Source organism: Hippoglossus stenolepis, chromosome 6 (assembly GCF_022539355.2).
Source record: "Hippoglossus stenolepis isolate QCI-W04-F060 chromosome 6, HSTE1.2, whole genome shotgun sequence".
Classification (NCBI taxonomy): Eukaryota; Metazoa; Chordata; class Actinopteri; order Pleuronectiformes; family Pleuronectidae; genus Hippoglossus; species Hippoglossus stenolepis.
The window spans coordinates 12631221-12653190 of record NC_061488.1 but is presented as its reverse complement, the minus strand read 5'-3'; the positions used below and the strand labels follow the sequence as shown (position 1 = coordinate 12653190).

General features: G+C 43.8%; 2 protein-coding genes across 3 annotated transcripts in view; one reads left to right on the top strand and one right to left on the bottom strand.

The window, feature by feature from the left end:
• Positions 1–386: 386 nt before the first annotated feature.
• nr1d4a (nuclear receptor subfamily 1, group D, member 4a) lies at positions 387–13365 on the bottom strand. The gene is made up of 8 exons (XM_035160211.2): positions 12749–13365; positions 5756–6064; positions 5574–5662; positions 5319–5463; positions 2640–3202; positions 2351–2536; positions 1984–2194; positions 387–1856 (listed from the first exon to the last, which is right to left on the bottom strand). Exons 1-8 carry the CDS (start codon positions 12768–12770, stop codon positions 1660–1662), a joined length of 1722 nt encoding a protein of 573 aa, XP_035016102.1. The 5' UTR covers positions 12771–13365; the 3' UTR covers positions 387–1659.
• Positions 1993–21970, top strand: part of rarga (retinoic acid receptor gamma a) — a 55968-nt gene continuing 35990 nt past the window's right edge. Inside the window, exons 1-3 of one of the 2 annotated variants that reach the window (XM_035160213.2) lie at positions 1993–2119; positions 15048–15183; positions 15322–15424. The gene's annotated coding sequence lies outside the window, so the exon portion shown is untranslated. Of the gene's footprint in view, positions 2120–15047; positions 15184–15321; positions 15425–20815; positions 20971–21970 lie in introns of those variants that run through there. The other variant, XM_035160212.2, reaches the window with a different exon arrangement.

Here is a 21970-nt window from a genome sequence, read left to right as displayed (position 1 = left end):
TTGCATAATAATGTGAATTTAAGTTGCATTACATATTTTTCAGATCCAAGCTTACAGAGGGACAGCTGAGTCTTAAGGTTGGATTTTATTTGTTTTTCGTTATGTAAGAGGTGCTTTGTGGTATTTCTGTAGAGATATGTACAACCTAATGGGAATTAACTATGTTGTTGTGTGCCGTACAACCTGGATTTCTATTTATGGATGCAATCACACCTTTAAAAGACTACATGCACATTATAAATGCATTCATGTGTATAAACTTGTGTTGGATGATAATGTTACTTTAAGTTGGATCACACGTTTTTCAGATCCCTACAGACCCAGCTACACAGTGCATCTTACTTATTTTGTCTAAAAGGACAGAAAAGAGCGACACAGAGGCAGGATAATACATAATTCAACTTTATATCATTATATCATTTCTATCCAGGAAGAAATATTTACAAATGTACAAGATGTGCTTGATCAGCCATAATCAAACAAGCAAAACAGTGAGAGGACTGATCAAATAAGATCTCTCACCCAAAAATATCTCTTGTGTTTGTATGACAAACATTGGGGGGGCAGAGGCAGGGTGCATGTGGAGTGAGTGCTGGTGATTTCAGGGATTATGCTGGCTGGTTACGTCATCCGATAGCAGGAAGTGCGTCAAAGCTATCTAAGAATCCCGACTACATAGTCTCCGGTGAAAAGCCCCCCTGGCATGGTCAAACCCCCACCTAGTACAGGAAGGTCAGTACATTCTTCTTTACACCAAACTCATCCGTCCGATCCATCAATTCAGTCATTGATACATAGACATTGGGGTAAAATAATATTTACAGCAACGAAAAAATAAACAAAGGAGCTAGAAAACCCAACATGCATGGGGCATCTCCATCTGCCAGATGTCATACAGTATATGCAAACAGAATGTTTTTGTGAAATCACATAAATTGCCATTGGAAAATGAGGTTGTCATATTAAAACTGAAGGTGTGCCAAATGTCGTCTGGAGGAATGGTCAAAAATAGTAAGAGACTAACTGCATCATGTTGTTAACAAGTGACATTTTGAAATAGTGGTCTCATTCCAGTGCTAATGCAGATGTCATGTTTGTGAAACAGCGATGCACAATTACCTTAATATTTCAGATTTCACTATGTATTATATACAGGTTCCCTTTCTCTTTAAACACAAACTGAAACACAGTCGATCATCGCTAATGGTCCCTAAGTAAGAAAGTGTTTAATAACTGTCTACCATATTTTGTCTTTCAGCTGCTGCTGCTTAGTGATGGCCTGTTGATGCTGTACGACTTAGGGAATAAACAGAAGTGAATTGGCTTTTATTCTTAAGTACTTTGGATATAACGAGCAAGCGATCTGTCCAAAGGGTAATAGTAACTCTACACAATTATTCATTGTCTTACTGGAAGAATGTCTTTCAAGAGGTGTTGAGGTTAAAGTATATACAAGAGTTTGAATGGGTGTGTTTATTTGTCCCAAAAACATTGCATGAAGATCAGTGATGTAAAAAATATATTCGCCACTGGCCTCATTCATCCTTTTTGAAAAAGTCTTGTGTCTCAGGTTTGAAGGAAGTCGTGTCCTTGGAAGGTAATATGTGTGTTTGTATGTGGTGTACTGTATACGTTTGTGTCTGTGTGCAAGTGTTCTGCTCAAGGGTCAATGCGAAAGGCCAAGAGTTTTTCGGAGTGAAGGTTGTTGAGGGTGCGCAGGTCTGGCAGACGCAGGAGGAGTTTTGGGAAGAGGGTGGTGTCATCCGGACGACGTCGGTTGATTAGTGACCGCAGGGCGCGAATCAGACCCTCCTGGAGCTGCTCTACGGCCCACATGTCCGAGATGCCAGAACGGTCTGAAAAGCACAGCGGATGCCAGGGTAAGTGGTTGACAGACACAGGTAATATTTAATTACCTAGTAATTAAATAGTAATTACTATTAAAGCAACCTTTGTCACAGTTTACCTACTCATAAATCTTACCTGCAGAGACCAGCACCACAGCCATGAAGAGAGCCATTTCATCAGGCTCTAGCCCCAAGGAGCTTAACTTCTCACTGAACTCAAACATGGCGTCCAGCAGGGAGCCCATGCCCAAAGCCCTCAGGGTAGACAGTGGGTAAGTTTTTCCATTCAAGAAGGTCACTGTGCGATCCTCAGCATTGAACAAGGTGCAGAACCTCACCATCAGAACCTAAACACACAAGCACCAGGGACAAAAACAGAGGAACATTAAGATATGTTTGAGACAAATATTTACATCAATAATACATTTTGACTTAAGAAGAAGGGGTAATAAATGCCACATGTATTGCAAGCCATATTAATCATTTGAAATGTAAGGCATTACCTGGAAGGTGCCTGACTTGAGCAGCATGACCTGGTCCTGTTGACTAAGCTCTTGAAATCCAGGGATGCCCTTGGCAAACTCCACAACCTCCTTGACAGCAGGAGTGAAACACTGAGAGAAGGATTCCCATATCTCCTGACTCGACCGCTCTGCCCCTGATACAGGGCATGCATTGAGAGGACAGGCCTTAAAGAAAAAAAACAGACATAGAAACAATTAAATTCTTGCTCCAACAAGACATAACACTGGTTAGTCTTCATCTTGTTATTGATATTCTTCCTACACTTACCAGCACTTTAGCTCCTTGAGCTAATTTCCAAGGGCAGGACAGCGGATTTGTGGCATTTCCGGCATTGCGAAAACTGTTGTGATTGGCAGAGGTGCCGCTTTGAGGTGTTGTACCATTGGAATGGTTGTGGTTCGGATTTGTTGACACAAAGTAGGTGTAGCGATTGTTGTCCACATTGTGGAACCTAGGTTGGTTGTCATTTGGGGCAACCGGGCATTGGGTGGCAGGGGCAACAGGGCAAGACTGATAACTCTGGGCGGAGATGGGGTGAGATGAGGCTTGGGGAAAACTGGCATCCTGAGAAAACGAAGATGTGTTGTTGTTAGCGGTGACGTTAGCCCTCTTGGCTACTCTCCCTTGGCTGCGGCTGCTGCTGCTGGTGAAGATGTCATGGTAGGCTCTGGAGATGGCCCCAATGGCCTCTTTTGAGTTGCCCTCATCTGGGCTCACTGAAGATGAGTCCATGTCCATGGCAGCCGACTCATTTAGGCTGTTCATGTAGCTCTGCATCTCATCCAGAAGACGCTGCTTCTCTCTCTTAGGGATGCGGCCAAAACGTACAGCTGGTGAAGACACAAGCAGTGAGGACAGATCAGCTACTAGTCATTGTGACAACATGGAGATTAACACTGGACATGTTTTCTGCTCTATTGTTAGACTTTTAAAATGAACGTTATCCCCACATTTCTGAAGCACGGTAGAGTGTTATTTAGAAATTACAGGACTTCTAGTGTAACATAAAGCTAACCGTTGTTAAACAGTTACTCTTTTCCTTTCCTTATACACACACACACATCAAAAGCATGAACAACGCCTGAAGTTTCTAATGATTTCAAGGAGAATCACATAAGTTGCAAGATGAAAAACTTTCCCCAACCGCATCCCCATCCCCCTTCCACTTCCCACAGTAACCATCAGCTGGCGAGGCTATTTATAGACCCCCTGCTACCATCTGCCTCATCCTCTCCTCTATCCACCCCTGTCTCCTTCCTTTCGCACTCGCTCCCTCCATCTGTAAGTAGGGCAGTGGGGCGACGTGCGCGTGATGTCACTTGCACTCAGATCGTGAGAGGGTGAAGGATGGGAAAGGTGGGCTTCAAGTGCATGAATGACTTGAAGAGGGCTGACACGAGAGACTTTGATATGCTGAAAGTGAGAGAGAGTGTGTGTGGATGTGGGGGTGCGTGTGCATGAAAGTTTGAGTTTGATGAAGCAGAAAAGTTGAACTTGTACAGCTTCAAAGACTTTTGCAAGTATAGCAAACCTACGTTTTTAAGTGTATAGCCGGAAACTTGCATTGCAGCACAAAAGTCTTAAATTTCAACTTCAAGTTACATTGAAATATGCAACACCTTAATATGCATAGTTTATATTGCTATGTTTACTAAATATACAGCAGGGTCTGTTGATGAGGAAACGGCCAGTAACTTAGTATTAGATTAATCCATTTTATCATGTTTAAAAAGAGGAAAATGCAGACTAATGAACTGTTGCTTTAAAAATGTTGCCCTGGTTAGACACAGACAGGTGTGCCATAATGCAAACAGACTTAGATATTTGCCTAGAGCCAATGTCACATGGCAACCTGGTTTGAAATCAGGCTGTACTATTGCTTGTGGGCTGCAGCAGTTGCATGCGGTTTTCCTGTTTTTGTCTTGAAAGGGAGCAAAAAGGGTTTCTAGGTTGTGGTCCCTAACATTTTCGTAAAACCTCTTTTATGAGGGTGGACCCGACTGTTTAAGATCTTATTGAACTGCATTTTGTCACCCGATTTTTCGCCGTGCACCAGAAGTGTCAAGCACATGCAGAAATAACACCAACCCCTTTACTAGTGCAATGCAGGGTACTGGAGGGTGGAGATAAGCAGAAACCATGTTGAGAGGCAGAAGACAGGAAAACTACACCAAGTAGGTCACGATGTATGAGTACACTATAGGCCCAATTCTGCATTGTTTTTCTAGGTCAGCGCAGCGTTTTCTTAATCTGCAATGATACGTGATCAATCAATGTTCAGCTTTCAGAGCTAAAACTAGATGGTGTGAACGTCACGCCGGGTAAATTCTGTCACAACCACTGCCTGTTTTTATGCATCCCTTGCCTCATTAATTGCAGTAAGATGTTCTATGGGCATACACAAGGTAATCAAGTTGACCCTGTTCCAATTTCCTAAAATAATTCTTGTGTTTGCTGCAGTTTTCCACATGATAGATAGCTTCAGGGAGTTCAAGGCTCCTCTTCTCATAAATCATTGTCTGAGGGGGAGATGTAAGGGAGCTGAGGGAACATGGTGGGTACATGCAGGAGGAGGGGCTGAACTGAACAAGAGCTTAGAGGTAACAGTATTGCAGGAAGATGCTGCAAAGGGCAAAGACATTTTGAAACTTAGGAGAGTGATACAAGGCCAGATGGTAATCTTTGGCGGTGCGGTGAAACAGTGGAAGGGCAAGGCAGCTGCAGTTCTGCTGATAGAGAGAGAGAGAGAGAGTGACTGCGCTACTGGCACGATGACCTCAAAAGACTTTCCGCATTACATTTTTCACACAGACCTACATATCAGTACTGCGCCTCTTTTCCGGCTGCCCATTTCCCTGCTGCTTTGGCTAATCAGGGCACTGTGGTATTCTGGCACAACTGCGTGAGGGTCTCTCTTGCTCATGAAAATGTGTCAGGAAGTCTTACCATCTCTTGACATGCCCACAGAGAGGCATTTCTTGAAACGGCAGTGCTGGCAACGGTTTCGGTTCATGCGCATGATCAGGCAGTTCTCATTCTTCACACACATCTTGTAATTGATGTTCTGCTGGATGCTGCGGCGGAAAAAGCCCTGAAACACATGCACACATATATATTAATATATGTATGACAGGAAACTAGCTCAGCAATAGCATCATGTTGTTTAATCATTCCACAGGATTTCTCCCATAAGGGGCTTACCTTGCAACCTTCGCATGCATGCACTCCATAGTGGAAACCGGATGCAATGTCCCCACAGACTTTGCAAAGCAGGACCATTCCACCTGTTTCTGAAGAACAATAAACAATATTGTTAGATAAGCTGCAATGGCTTTCATCAAGGGATAAATCTTTCTGTATATAGACAGAGAGGAAACACTTACTGGTGAAAGCTCCTGTGAAGCCACATGGCCTCTTTCCTGCAATGGGGTGCGAGTAGGTGTGCTGCGGAGTGGCTGCTACTGAGGGGCCACTGTAGACCTCTGGGAACTGGAACACCAGTTTGGAAGATGGGGCTGTGCACTCAGCTGCCCTCTGTGTGACTGGCCCGATCTCTGTGAAGGTAAACTCTTCTGGAGATGAGGGCTGGGAGTGTGAAAGGGGTGACTGTGTCTGGTACCCACTGGAGGGGCTGCCGGGGCTGGGACTGTTGCTGCCGGAGGAACCGGCGTACAGGATGACCCCTCCACCTGCTGCAGATGAAATAAAGATTGGACAACATCAGATATGGTCAGGTGAATCAGATTTGAGTTCAGATTGAGCTCCCAATTACAGCATACAATGTCACACAGATGTTGATTTAAAAAAAAAAAGTGGAAATGGATTCTTCAGTATTGCGAGATTGGATGTTTTTTTAACATTTCCATTGATTTCTGAATAATTTATGGAAATGTTTGGCCTTGGCTGAGGTATTTATTTCTAGTTTGTGTGCCATACTGTAAGTTGTTGCCTGATTTGAATGAATGATTAATCTTATAGGTTGAATGTCCGTATTTCCTTAGAAACCGTGCAGCTATACTCTACAAGGTTGAATGGGATGTGATGTAATGTTGAAACCTCTGGGCAGCAGAGAACCGCTCTGAGAATTTGCAGCGTCGTTTCCTCATCCTGGGAGTGTAATAGGCGTAATGGTGCGTTCGAGCGGATAAGGGGGGGGGCGCTAAAAATACCACTGGTAGCACAGCAACAAAGCGGGTAGGTCTCCTCCTCCAGAAGCGTTTCTAAATCATCCCTGCGTCATGCTTATGCAGTATTCATACAGGCACCATATGAATATGTGGACTGTTTTTTTTCTCTCTCTGACGTTAAGCTGCGTGCGTTTCCCCCCCCTCCTGAAATTTCCTCTCTCTCTCTCTCTCTCTCGCTCGCGCGCGCGCATTTCCAGTCATGCGGCGTGGACGAGCTGAGACACGGCCTCACGTGTCTGTGGGGTCTGCTGCCTCCTCCGCTCCAATAATAGCCGCGCTCCCCTGGCTCCGTGCCCAGCGCCAGCGAACAGCACGACACCTGACCGCCGCCTCACATGCACGGACTCCTGACACGGTTACCGCCCGAACCAAAGCAGCCTCGTGTTGACATATACAGCAATCTGCAGTCACATCTGTGCTTATAAACTCTCGCTTTGCTGCATGCAGGGAAGGCTCCCCGGGCATGAGGTGGCACTAAAGTCTCCGCCACCACCACCACCAGCAGCAGCCAGTCAGTCGGGGAATGTGAGTCACGTTATTTGCAAAAGGAAAAGCCCGAACAGTGCTGAGACCGAGTAGTTGGTACGTAATTACAGCTGTAGACAGTGGAGACAGTCTGACAATTACATGCAAATTGAGGTAAATATTTTCAAATAGATAATAACATTCAAATAAATTGAGGTCTTATTTTTATTTTTTTTTTGCATTATTGGCTTGCACGTGCAACTAAGAAAAAAAAAATTTCCACCATCCAAAATTTAGGCCATGCTACAGTGTTTATACCAACTCCCCCTTGTTTGTGTACGTGCAGTAGGCTTGTCGCTGTGCTGCACTAGGTATTTGTTTAGCTCCAATGTTTTGATAATCCCTCCAGCAGCACGTGTCAGTGGATTTGTTGACTCATGCCATACACAGATCCAGCAGACTGGAGCCCGAGCCTCACCTTCTTCTTGAGAGCACACATGCAGACAGAGGTGGCCCAGCCTCCCCCACTCCACCCAAACACATTGCATGTCCACCTGAAGACTCACATGTGCTGAGTTTATGAATGACCCCTGGAGTCACTGTGCTGTAAACGGTGTCAATTAGCAATCCGTTGTACAGTCTGCTTTCCTGTTGTGAAAAACACGATCACGTGCATGTGTCTGGTGTTACAGTGGAGAAGTCAATGCAGTTACAATCTAGAGTGTACACACTGCACAAAGCTTCAGTATCCACACATGCCACACAATTATATTCCAGTCACCAATCAATTGATTAGTTGGCAGTATTACTATTAATGAAATTGTTGTTGGCAACAGGGCTGGTCAAAGCCTTTATGGGCCCCCAAGCTGTATTAGATTTAGGGCCCCCACCAACTTGGCGCTACATCACTATTAACTATTGCCCGTGCTTGATCATTTGCATACATACTGTAAATCTAACATACCCATTATCATTATTTTATTAGCTGCAGCATGTGTTCCTCTGACGGAGGAAGATAATCCAACCAGCTGTGTTAGCTAGCCATCCCATTAACATAATATTGTGGTTTAGTACAATTACAATTGACATAAATGTTATATTATGTCAATTATAATGATACTAAACCACAAAAAAAGCACTCTAGGGCACTTCGTAGTGGCCACAGGGGCCTTAAGCAGACACTTGTCTGACTTACGCCTATAGGTTTGGTTGTGTTGGCAGTGTGTAATAACACTCAACTTCAAAAGTGAACTTTTAGGCAATGTCAGATGTATTATATTGTTATATCAATTTCCTTTTATGTCCGTATAAGAACATTTAAATTTCTGGTCAATCGAATAAATGACCTAACTTTAGGGTATCTGTCCAATTTGGCAACTTGGTATCATTCAGCACTGACCATCATAATATCTGCTGGTAAGCCGCCACATGCAGGCTATTGCAGCTATACAAAACTTAACATGGCTTTCTCATGGGTTTTTTTGTTTTTGCATGTACTGTGGTATTTCCCGTGCAGGCAACCACACTGCCACAGTGTGCACAAGACAGTTGAAATTTAGGTCACTGCAGACAGCGTTAATTGAGGAGTCAACCGGTCCTCAGTGCCCGTTTAAGGCTTAGCCAACCCGTGCAAGCACTAATCTGCCTGGGACTGGAGGCAGGCAGAGAAACGTGAGCAGTTCACAGGCATAACAGCTCTCCTCTCTTCTCTTCTCCTTTTCTCTCTTGCCCTCAATCTCTCACAGTCATTGGTCCACCTTGTAATAGGCAGATCCTCTATATACAGTTAAGGTCACCATCTATCTACCCTTGTAATGTTATGTTTATAATAAACAACCCAGTGTTTATCATGCTGTAAAGGAAAAATAAGTGGCTCTGGCCAATAAAAAGAAGAGTTACAGTATTGTGTGACACTGAACAGCCAATCTGTGAGCACTCTGGTTTTTCTCGCAGCAGACTTCATTAACTCAGACTTGTGTAAGTAGGTCAATATCACAGGAACTTGATAGAACTATGTGCCTCCAGCCTTTCTCCAAACTGACGCTGCATCACACACTGGCTCTGGCTCAGGCAGTTATCAGGAGGAACTGTGTTAGACAGTCACAGCTGATATCTATAATTTACCAGCAGCAGCCATGATATGATTTGAAATCTTCAATTTATTATCCGGGTTTTTTTTTTTATGGTATGCGTCCGAAATAAGTCTGTCACACGTGCCTGGCCAAACATGGACTGAAAACATCCGCTTCAGGGAGATGTGATTTTCTTCAGGGTGGGGGCAGAGTTTCGGGCTCGAACATGTTTTTATTATGATAAGCGCGGCCATAATAAGATTTGAAAGCCGGGGTTTTTTTTAATGGTTGTTTTTTATGGCATGTGGCCAAATGAAGTCTGTCACGCGACGCCCCGCCAAACGTGGACCTGAAAAACATCCGCTTCAAGGGAGATGTGGTTTTCTCAGGGGTGGGGGCCGAGCTTTGGACTCTCGAGATGTTTTTTAATCCGCTATCTGTCACAGCGGCGTTTGGACGAGAGCGGGGATGTTGTGTTTAACAGCAGGGTCACGTTTCAGCTGAAACGCACACTAAGCGGATGTGAGCGCCCTGAACCCGTAATGGGTTTCTGGGTCGAGGACAGATGTTGCAGAGTCAAAACTGAGTCAGCGTCAACCACATGCCCTGGTCTGTGATTCAAAGAGAGAGGAGGAGGAGGGTGATTAAAAAGCAATGCAATGGTCGCATGAGGCGGGGAAACGTGACGAGAGAGGGGGGGGAAGTTGAAGCCTGGAATCGCTGACCCACTGACCAAACTCTCCCCCACCATCACCGCAGGCGGCATCAACACGGCAGCGTCCGTGCGAGCGGGGGAGGGAGGCGGGGAGGGGAGGGGAGGGGCGGGCCGTCTCACGCGTCGCACGCGGCTCTGCGAGGGAAGCCACGTGAGGAGGCTTTTGATGGAGCTCTCACAGGGAAAACACGAAGCTGCGCTCCAGCCAACAAGCCAGGGCTCGTACAGTCCGCCAGGGGCTCACAATGGAGGGGGCCGAGTTAAATAGACCAGTGTGTTATGGGTGGTCTGACCCAGCACCACCAGCAGCAGAACCAGCAGCAGCAGCAGCAGCGCCTGCACTGTCAGCCAGGAGCTGCACTGGGTCACCACTTCTGTGACAGATCTCAGAAATGCATTCAAAGATGGGGTTCTTCTAAAACAGTTTAATCGCAAGTGAATGAAGCCGAGTAGCTGTTTTCTTACCCTAACCCTATGGCAGCAGTTTAACATGGGAGAATGGGTTCATTGGTGTCAACAAGCCTTGCATTGTATGTCCTGCTTGTAACAAGACACACTCATTTGGTTTATATATATATATATATATATATATATATATATATATATATATATATATATATATATATATATATATCCTTGGCAATACATTTTAAGCATTAAAATGCAGTTTGAGTTTTTGACGCAAACTACATTCTATCTTTAGTCTATCTTAAACCACATAGTCGTTTATTTTGATGTCGCCCCCACTAATGATTTGTTTTGGTCTGCTAATTATGGTTTCCAACTGATGGTGAGGAGTGAGCCAGAGTTAAAAGTCTCTTTACTTTAAACATGCTGAGAACAGTGCGGAAATCGTCCACTAGGGGACTGTCAGAGGAGGTATCAGTGACAGAAAGTGAACAGTAGGGAAAGTCTGTTTTTGTCATCTAACCACAATTTGACAATGTGACCTATATAACATAAAAATAGTGCAGCTGAGCAAATTAATGATTGTGTCGAGGAAGACTAAATATTTTCATTGTTAGAACTGTAAAGGTTGTAGAACTTGATGTACATATCGATTGTACAGTTTGTTTATAAGAGTCAATGGAAGGAATACATAACAAAATCTGTTGTCATGGCAGCATTTATCTGCATATGATCAGACCAGTTATTCACCTATGGCATATGCAACACGCCTATACCCTCAACCCAATCATCTCTGCAGTTGAACACACACACGCAGAACAAATGTAACACTAACCCATTTTAATCATAACCAATTTATACCTAACCTTAACCTTAGCCCCACATCAATTGGCACCTCAACCAGGACATTCCAAATGATGTTTGGCCTCATTAGGACCGGGCTTGTCTATACTGGACTTGACAAGGTCGATGTTTATTCCGGAAAGAAATGTCCCTAAGAGATGACAAAAACACACACACACACACACTGGCTTGCACACCCACATGCACGCCAACAATCTCATTTTATCTACTGGACTTTATGAGCCCAGCACTGCAGCCATATCTTTTGACAGGTTATTATGATGTTTATGAGCTTTGTTTAGATTCCCACTGAACTCATGTGCATTTCAAAAAACCTTATGGAAATATTAAAGGTCAATGAACCAAGTTCAAGGTGGTCACTTATGAGAGGAGAAATAAAATGGCACAAAACTTATGCAGCATTGAAAACATAGTCATTTAAATAAGACTGTAAAAATACATTAATAAAATGTTTAATAAAGAAATAAAAACTTTCAAATCACCATCTGACTCACCAAGACACACACACACACACACACACACACACACACACACACACACATACTCACACTAAACACCAATAATAAACTAAACCAAAAAGCTCAGCACACAGTCCTCACCTTTATCGCCTAATACTACAGCTATTTTCTATGATCTATGATCTTTATCTTTCCCCGTGAAAAACAGCGGCGCACTTTATCAAGGTAAATAAAGAGTCATAACCCGGTGAGTGGGTTTAGTGTCGCCCTTTAGATTAGAGTGTAGACGGAGCACTGGGTGCGCCCATCACCTGTGCTGGAACGTGACCGTCGCTGTTGTAAATGATTCACCGTCAATTAGGAGGAGAAGCCGGAATCACGTTCACCGTTGGCTGACCTCGAGAAAACGCTGCCTAATACCACTTAAAGGATGGGAATCACTTATAAACTTTGATGCTGCAGGCTCTTCAGCCATGGCCTTGATAGTAGAGACACAAACACACGCCCATTACGCGCAGGGGGATCATTCGCTTATTTATTTATTTCAGCAGCGAGATGATTGAGGGTTGACAGATTATGATTACAGTGACAGCCACAGTGTACTGTAGCTGCACGTGAGTTTGTTTTCATGAGGAGAAACAGGAAGTGGCCAGCCTCACTATACAACCATATGGCACGGTTCTCTCTGGAGCTGCTCGCCAGTAGCCGCTCCGTGTGTGGTGGCTTTTCAACGCAATGCAGCAACTTTTTTGGGACAACTTTGCGCAAAGTGCCGTAGTTACATAAACAAGCACAAGTGATAAAATGTCACCGGAGTAAACTCATGCATAACGATAATGTTTTCAAATAGTGGTAATCCTGTAAAATAACATTATTGCCAGTGATACTCATATTTGTCAAAACATAATTGTACTAATATGCATTCAAGAATGAATACAATTCTGCTTTTTACATTAATCAAAGTGGTATTTTTTGTATTGTTTTTTAAGTCCAATTTTATTCAGTTTGAATAATTTAATTATTGGTATCACAATGTATGTAACAATTAATAAATTCGGACATAATCATATTATATATGTCATAATCAGCATTGCTATTAAAATTGGAGCTCCCATTTACATATTTGCGGGGTACACCAAATAACAGAAACACCTCCAAAAAGAGAGGAGGCTGCATGCAAGTGAGAAATAATTCAAGTTAATCTTACCTCCACCAGGGCTGTTATCCATTCTTCTCGTTGATGTCGGTGACTTGAGACAAACTTGAGGATAGTCGTCTATGAATGTCACTAGACTAGAGCAAAAGTCTTTTGAAGATAGGTGGGAAAGTGGAGAAAAAGCTTTGCGCAAAACACCTGCTAAAAATTGGGAAGAAGCGATGGCAACGCGTCCGGTGCGCGTAAAGATGCTCCCCGGGAAAAGTGCAGGCAGGTGTCAGTGTCTAAGTTCTTCTCCGACGGTCTCTCCTCTCTCTGGATACTGGCTGTGTAATGTTGCACGAGCGACGGCTAAAACGAATCTCATGAATTCCAAGAAAGTGGAGTCAGCATAACCACGAACAGGGCGTCAGGCGTGACACACTGATACGAACACCCACATCAATCACGTTTGCAGGTAAGTCGGAAATGTGACCGCCTTTTCCGCTCGCTCCAACTTGTGTTGTGTCTGTTGGTGTGGGATTTGGCTCAGTCTTTGTATCTCGCGCGGACTCCCTTCTCTCCCTCTCTCTCCCTTCACGCTTTCGTGCATTTTCATTGGTGGGGATCTGGAGCTGAGGGGAGTGTGATGCGCTTATTCGACCGTGGTATGTGTTCTGCAAAGCCACACTACATGTGCGCCCTGCATGTGCCGCGGAGAGCGCTGCCCTACTGATACACATTTTATGCAAAGTACGGTGCGTGTGTTGCAGAGGAATGGAGGGATTGGTGGATGGGGCACATGGACAATAGGCGTGGCTCACCGTGACTGCTTCACCGACAAGCAGCGCTACAAACGGAGGGTAAACACTGAGACATGCCAAACACCGTTCAAGTGTCAAGTTTAAAGCCCATGTGCCAAAGGAAACTGTAGATCCCCAACTGGATCCGTTACATGCCAACAACACGCTGTTGGAGTAAACCGCAGACACTTAAACTGGGTCAAACATTACATGACTGAAAAATGTTAATGTTAAACATTTAAAAATAATTTCTTATGATTAGTGCGATTACTTAAATAGAAAAAAAAAACTAGGTGTGCTCTGTGCGACCTGCCCCAGGCTCCCTGCTCTGTGAGTTTAAAATATACTGTTCATATAACAAAACAAAAAAAAACTCCCAAGTTAAAAATTCCAACACAACGTGAGGTAAGCGCCCCCTAGTGGTAAGTCATGGCACTGACACATAAGCAGGATTCTGTCTATATCTGTCTGTCGTAAGATGATTACCAGGTCATTTTTAATTTCGACTAAATACGTATTCATTCTCTATAAAAATTAAATAATTACTGACTTTTACAAACAAATGTTAGTTTTTTAAATATATTTTCACACAAACACTCACTGGGAGGACATTTTTGAATTGATTTACCCCCAAAAAAGATGAAGATAAGATGGTCATATCAATTATAGTATGATTGTAATAGGGGCGGGGCCAGTTAAATCTGATTGACCCCTGAAGTGCCCCTGTCCTGTCAGTAGTCTTTTTGTTTTTTGTATCACTCACTAACAATACTATAAAAGATAGGACGATTTGATTGATACTTTTTATTCTCTATAAGCTTTTTTCAAGTGTGCTTGAACAAGGAACACATTTCAAAATCTATTCAATGATGTGTGGCTTTGCACAAAGCTATAGAACTAACAGTAAAGTAATGTAATGACTTAAACGTGCACCGTACCGTATCAGCAGTTGTGCATGGATGTTTGACATGTAATTTGCCCCTCTGTGTAAATTGGGGCTCCTTTGATTTAGAAAAACCCTAGATCTGCCACTGGGTGTAATGTCATTATTGTATTAGTCCTTCAAAAGGCAAATAAAGCATACATCTATTCCAGGATAACCCCCCTCAGGAAACAAACAAACAAAAAAAAAAGTGCAGATTCTTCCCGTATAATAAATAGATGAATTAACCTGAATTATTAATCAGCAGAGATAAACTGATGGAACTCAACATGCTTATAAACATCATATGCCCTATTTATTTATAAAACAACCCAACATGCCAAAAAAAACCTATACCATACAAATCAAAATGGACTTTGTCATTTTAAATCATTTAGTCTATTTTTAATTAATTGATAATGTTTTATTTGTATATCTGTACGATTGTTTTATTTAGGCATCTGTGCTCTATTACTCTGAGGTCCTCAAATTGTTTAGAAAGTGTCTTTACCTTCAAATTGTAATTTTAACCTCTAAAGCACCTTGTAACTGTATTTTAAAAGGTGCCATTATTATTATTATTAACATTATTATTAATATTATTATACTTTCTTATGTGTTTATTGTTTTGATTTTTTTTTTGTAGTTTCCGGCTCGGCCCATTACCGCTGACATAGTATGAGCTGCAGCGCTCCTTTGCACCACTAGGAGGCGTCACCGCGTCATAAATCCCCTCGCACGGTGGCTCCGCGCACCGACGCCCCTGAGCTGCCACAGTGACGGTGAGTGGCAACAACCGAAGGTGATCTGACACAGAATGACTGACGTGAAGTGAAGTGACCTCCTGGAGCTGCGAGACCAGACGGCTTCACCCTCACAACAGACCGGCTGTCCATCACTCTGCTTTCTCTCCTTCACAGAAACCAAAGGGAGAAGTAAAGAAAGAAAGGAGGACCAACTTCAGCGTGCGTGCGCCTGTCATCCACTATTTACGTTGAAACTTCTGGTTGGGAGGAGAAGAAGGTAAGGATTGTGTACTTTACATAAATCATCCCCGGTCGTGATTAATCGGGTGTGTCCAAGAACAAACGGAGCTCGAGCTGCGTCAAACCGGGTGTGTGTGTGTGTGTGTGTGTGTGTGTGTGTGTGTGTGTGTGTGTGTGTGTGTGTGTGTGTGTGTGTGTGTGTGTGTGTGTGTGTGTGTGTGTGTGTGTGTGTGTGTGTGTGTGTGTGTGTGTGTGTGTGTGTGTGTGTGTGACAGCGAGAGAGAGAGAGAGACTCATCATGAGAACACGTTATGGCAGCGCACGAGATAATTACAGGCTGCTCAGACTGTTTGGGGACTGAGCAGAGAACAGAAGTCTCTGCCAACACACACCTGCAAAGGGCTGCTCTGCCTGGGGCCTGAAGGACAGTTATCATCACACAGTTATCATCACAGTCTGTGGGTCTGTGTGTTCGTCTGTCTGTCTGTCACCCACCCCCCCTCCCCCTCTCTCTCTCTCTCTCTCCTTCCTCCTCCTCCTCCTTCGCAAACTTTCCTGAATGTGTGCTTTCATAAGAATGATGCCAGTTATATGTGTGAGGCTGATGAACTGAAGTTTATTTCAGGACAGACTTCACTTTGCATTCAACTTCCTGGATGCCTCATTAGGCTCAGATATGAAAATGAATATTGAATGCAGTTTTTTTTTCTCCCTTTTTCTGGTAGTAGACGGAGGATTTAACCAGAGAAAACTCAACATCATATACATATTAATGTACCAACCCAACATGCCAGAAAGCAAAAGCAAATGAAAAGTTTTCCCCCCCGTGTTTCCTGTGCAGTAGTTAGTGCCCAGCTTTCTCACAAGGCCAGTTTTATGTGCAGGGAAGGAGGCATGGAAAAGAAGACCTTTCCTTTTGAGCTCACAGATTTGCAGTAATTACAGAATCACTTCCATATGTGGCTCTCTGGCTGCCTTCTCGCTGCCCCCACCACCCCTCTCTTCCCCAGTGTTCTCTCTCTCTCTCTCTTTCTCTCTCCCCCCTTTTTTCATTTGCATTCTCCCCTATTCCTCATCTTTTTTTTCTTTTTTTTGTCTGCTTTTATTTTTCTGGCGTCCCCTCATGCACTCAAGAGCATTTTTTCCTCCTTCAAAACCACAGCTTAAACAAAGTTTATGATAATCAGAACATCCTGGCACTTTTGGCAAACGGCTGCGCTTTTTGGTGATTCAATTAGATCGAGCTTGCCAAAAAAGTGCGTGCGATTCTGTGTGTGTGAGAGAGGGAGAGAGAGAGAGAGAGAGAGAGAGAGAGAGAGAGAGAGAGAGAGAGACATGGACGGCAGAAGGGAAATGTTGAAGAATACGGAAATATGAAAGCTCGGAGAAGAATTCGAGAGGCAGGAATGGAGCGTGAAGGAGGGAGAGGTGGAACAGAAAATGAGAGAGAGAGAGAGAGAGAGAGAGGGAGTAATGCTTTTTGACAGAGGTGGGTTCAGGATGGGTTCATGGTGACATCATGGCTGATTTTTTTTGTAAGGAAAGTATAGACAGGAGAGCCGTTCACCTTTCATTGGACACACGTTTTTTGGGGAACAGTCAAGAGGAGCGCTCATGTGCTGGCACACGCACACATGGTGGCTGTGTCGACAACCTCTGAATGCAACCCAAAATGTACACACACACACACACACACACACACACACACACACACACACACACACACACACACACGTTCTCCCCCTCTACCCTTCTCTTTTTCCCTTCATTTCTCCTGCAGTAAAAAGCTCTTGGCTCTCTCTCGCTCTTTCAAGCTTTGTGCTCATTTGTTTTTCTTAGACGAGTACATAGTGCTATATGCCCTTCGGTCCCTAACACATACATTTCTCCTTTTGCCATGAGTAACTCATTTTTCCTGCGAGTAATATTCCTCAGTGTATGTTTTTACTTCAAGGCGGTTGGACTCTAAATGAGCGCACTTTGCCAGGCGGGATGAATGAGCTCCTTCATTTCACAGGATGTGTGTTTAAGTCTGTAACCAAGAAAGTGCAAGCAAGTGTATATTTGTGTGTTGTGTGTGTGTGTGTGTGTGCGTTTATTATGAACGCCTGTGTGTGTGTGTGTGTGTGTGTGTGTGTGTGTGTGTGTGTGTGTGTGTGTGTGTGTGTGTGTGTGTGTGTGTGTGTGTGTGTGTGTGTGTGTGTGTGGATGACTCTTGAGTGGAGTGTGTGCGTTCGCCCCGCGTCCCCTGCCTGTCTCAGTGCGGCACCAAACTGCACATGACATCAATCTGAATGTGGGGGAAATAGTGATCTCATTACAGGCATCTTGTTACTGATTAAAACCTGCCGCCAACAGGCAACAGATCCCTGCGCCCTTTCTCACCTCCCACCACCAATCCACCCCCGCTCCTCCCTCTACAATCCATCCATCTCTCCATCTTACCCTCCAGTTTTCTTCCGCTCTTCTCTCACACGCCTGTGATTCCCCGTACCAGCGTCCCTCTCGCCCTCCAAGCCCATCTTTCCTCCTCCTCCTCCTCCTCGCTCCATCTCTTTTTAACCCTTCTAGCTTCACTTCCTCCCTGTTTTGCTCCTTCCAATATCCCCCCCCCGTTTCCTCCTTCCTCCCGTGCCTCTGCTCCTTTTCCTCTGCCAGCGAGCCCCAGGCCTCCGCTCCATGGCTCCATGAATGCAAATACGGTCGTGTCTAAAGTGGAAACACACGACTGAGTATGATGTTTCCATGAATATTTCATATGTTCTTAAACACACCCAGAGAAGCCGAACAATACCCGTGTTTGCCGGGTGACTTCCTGTGAGGAATAGCCTCACTGCATATTCAACTTTTTGTCAGAGCGCACTGTGTTAGGATTGATGTCAGGGCAGTGTGTTATGATGTCACAGGCTGGAGTTAATGATACGAGAACAGCGGGGGCCATAGGCCATGTTTCCAGTGGTGCCCGGAGAGAGAGATAGCACCCTGATCTATCTTCATTATCCCCCACTCTGCAGCCTCCCAGACACAATGATCATAAATCTCTGCCTGGAGCACACTTCACTGACACTGAAACACAAACACTAGTAACCTTTGACCTTTTCGCTGCTACTGCCTACACACACACTCATCCAACGCACACAGCACGCATATACACATTTTCCTATCTGAAGACGTGCACACACACACACATGTGCAAATCCTAAACGCGTGGCCCGCCCCCTCCAGTTCACTGTCATGATTTAATAAGGAGGACAGCAGGCCCTGCGCACTGACACACACACACACGACTATCTTCATGCACTTGACTGCACATTCTGACACAAACTCATGGTCTCACTCAGGCTGATGGCATCACATCAGATTGAAATTCACACTTCACACTTCTCATCACTTTAGCAGCTTGTATACAGATAGATTTTTTTTTCTTTTTCCAGTGTGTTTTGGCTGCATTTACCTCCTTGTTTCAAATTACACAATTGCTGATTTAGCACTGCTATGTAAACGGTGAAGGGATTTCTGTTAGTCTTCGAGGCCTCGTAAGCAACACATAAATCAAATGTAAACGAGATAAGGATCAGTGGAAGTGCTCTTTGCAGTATGGCTTGGATCTGCGCTTCCTGAATATAAGGTTTCCTCAAAATGGCAACAGTTCCTCTCAGTGCTTATCCATTCATTTGCCCTGATTATGTTCTGGCAAATCCACATCAAAAAAAATGTATGAAAGAGCATTTCAGTAAGCTACTGTGGGCCATATGTGGCTGTAAAGATTGGAAACACATTTTCTTTTATTATGATAGCTTGACTTTATCCTAGAGACACTTTGGGGTCAGTGTATTTGAGCATAAGATCTCTGACTGCATCAGGCCAATTACCGAGGTTTACAAACAACATAAGCAGCAGCTATAGCCGGTCTTAAATGTTCATGTAGCTGGGAAGACCGAGGAGGAGGAAAAGTTTCACATGCTGCGTTGGTAGGAAATTCTGGTTCGGCCAGATTTAGGAGAGGGAAGTGATGCATGGCCAATATGCCTGAAGGGCATCGTTTTAGATGAAGTTTCCGAATAAGTAGTGCATGTATAAGTTGGTTATTTTGAAGATTCTTGCATCTCTTGATTGGTTGAGACATGCATTAAACTAGATGTTGCATACTTTTGCAGGAGAGGAGCAGTTGCGTATTTTCTAGCCTGACATTTTTATTGATGTAGGCTCCGCTGAAGAGGTGAAAGTGCCCGCTGAGGTGCCAGTTGAGGTGTGCCTTGTCCTCCTCCTCCCAGCTCTGAGGTTTGAGTCGCTCCTCATAACCAAAACAACTTGAGAAACATTACATTCAGAAAAACAGGGCACACACCCAGAACCACAAACACATAAACACACATCTGAAACCCATGATCTCATATGGAGTGAGGGGCACGTTCAGGGGCACACCCAAATCGCTTGCTGCTGCTGCACAGATCTGCCATCTTACAACAGGATGTCCCTGCAGCTGATGTGTCACTGCTAGTTTCATTTTAATCATTTTGATAAAAAAAAAAAAACTAACTTGAAAATGAATGGCAGCATGTTGACACATGTTTAGTATCCCACAGATTTTCATTTATCTAAATAAAGCCAGGATGTTTTAGACGTCCTGTTAGTTGAATCTTTGCCCAAGACTTTCTTATTAATTTTAAAAATAATCCTTATACTTGCTGTCTTTTATTGTTAAGTCCCTTCACTTTAGCATTAGCAATGCTAATATAGTTGTGATTTATTATCGGTGCTGTGGGATGATTTGCACAGAAACATTGCAAGCAATAAAACCCAGAGCCAAACACAAACATGAGTTGCACAAAAACATCATCATCTACATGTGATTGTGTCGAGCAGACATTTGGGGCTAAAGTGCATTATGTTTATTCTATAAATTGATAACAGCAGGAATCAAAGTGAAACCACTTAGATGTTCTTGGAAGAATAAACCTGTTGGCTTGTCATTAAAATAGCATCTCTGTTAAATCACAAAAACAATAACCTCCCTTGAACTTATTGATCAAACACGAATGATGCGAGTTGCCGACATGACTCTTGCATTTCGACATGCACAAACAGTTTGTAGGTAAACCGAATCTTTAGCCAAAAAGATGAAGGAGAAAGAAAAAAAAAAGAATTCAGTGAGAGACAAAGAAGGGAGAGAGAATTAAAAACAGAAACTTGGGCTCTGTGGGCCTTTTTCTTCCCTGCAGGCATTTTGTGGCGTGTGAAAAAATGTGCTGTATATTTGAAGTGTTGGGCCACGTGACAAAGGAAGGCTTTATGAATCAGAGAGCATAATTATTTCTCAGTGAGTGAGCGAGTGAGTGTGCGTCTGTCTTTGGGGAGTGAAAGAGTGATTTTAAGAGGTAGAGACTGGGAGAGGAGGAGGAGGGTGCAAGAGAGTGAGTGAGGGAGGGAGAGAGAGAGAGAGACTCATTGCTGCTCTGTCTTTGCTGTCAGAAGGACTCTGATGAACGTACACACATCTTTTCTCCTTCTCCTGGGCTCGCGCCGCTCATCAGACCATTCAAGTTGTTGATCCGTCTGTCGGCCTCATCAGCACGAGAGGGGGTGAGTCCGAAAGTTTACAAACTATAACTTTAGCCATTGTTTGTCTTCCTTCACCCTTTTCTCTCTCTCTCTTAAAGGAGAGAAAGAAGGAGAGAGAGAGGGAGAGAGAGAGAGAGAGTGCATTTTTTTGGGAAGAGTTTTAATTGATGACAGAAACCGAGTTGAGGCGCCTTGCGACAATTAATCGTTGTTTTCCTGAAATCTGAGCAGATTCTCATGTGTAAACACTTAAACGTCCACATGTTTGTTTGCATGCAGTGTTTCAGCATGTTTCTTTCTTTCTGTGTCATAAATGTGACCCCAGCGTTAAAAGAAAACAACTTGAACATGTGTGCGTGCCTTTGCGAACATATGTGCTTATTAATGAGTGTTTCATGCGTTACCCAGTGCCTGTGGAGCGCTTTATTATTAGCATATGTATGTGTGTGTGTTAGTGTGCGCACACTTGCATGTGTTTGATGTGTATTCACCAGAGGAGTCACCAGTCCTTGACCTGTTTTTTTTTTTCAACCAACATATGAACATTTGGAATAGAGACACATTGTTTTCCACATTTTAAAGAACAGAGGCTAATTCCTGTGGAGTGAGGTGTGTCTGCAGCTCTGGCCTTAGTTTACATGGACGTTTATTCATTGTGTTCCCATAGTTAGCAGCATGCCAGAGAAGATTATTTATTGACGCTGGCATATGCGCTAGGTTAACAGGTTCCACTTGTTAACAGCCATGTGTAGCACATTGCGCTTGGTGCTGTTTGATTTGGATATCAGATAAAGATCCAAGTGGCTAATGTCAGAATGGAGCTTTGCTTTATTGCTCCAGCGGTTACTGGTCTTTAGGTAAGACGCTGCAGCTGGACTGCCATGGCTCTGCACCTGCTGTCCGCCGCTTATTTCCCCTGGTGGACGTGACATAAGTGTGAGGGCAAGTTTGAAGTGATTTATAAAAGAAGAAAAACGGCCGCACAGCTGAGTGAGGGATTCCTGCTCGAAGGCCGGATATA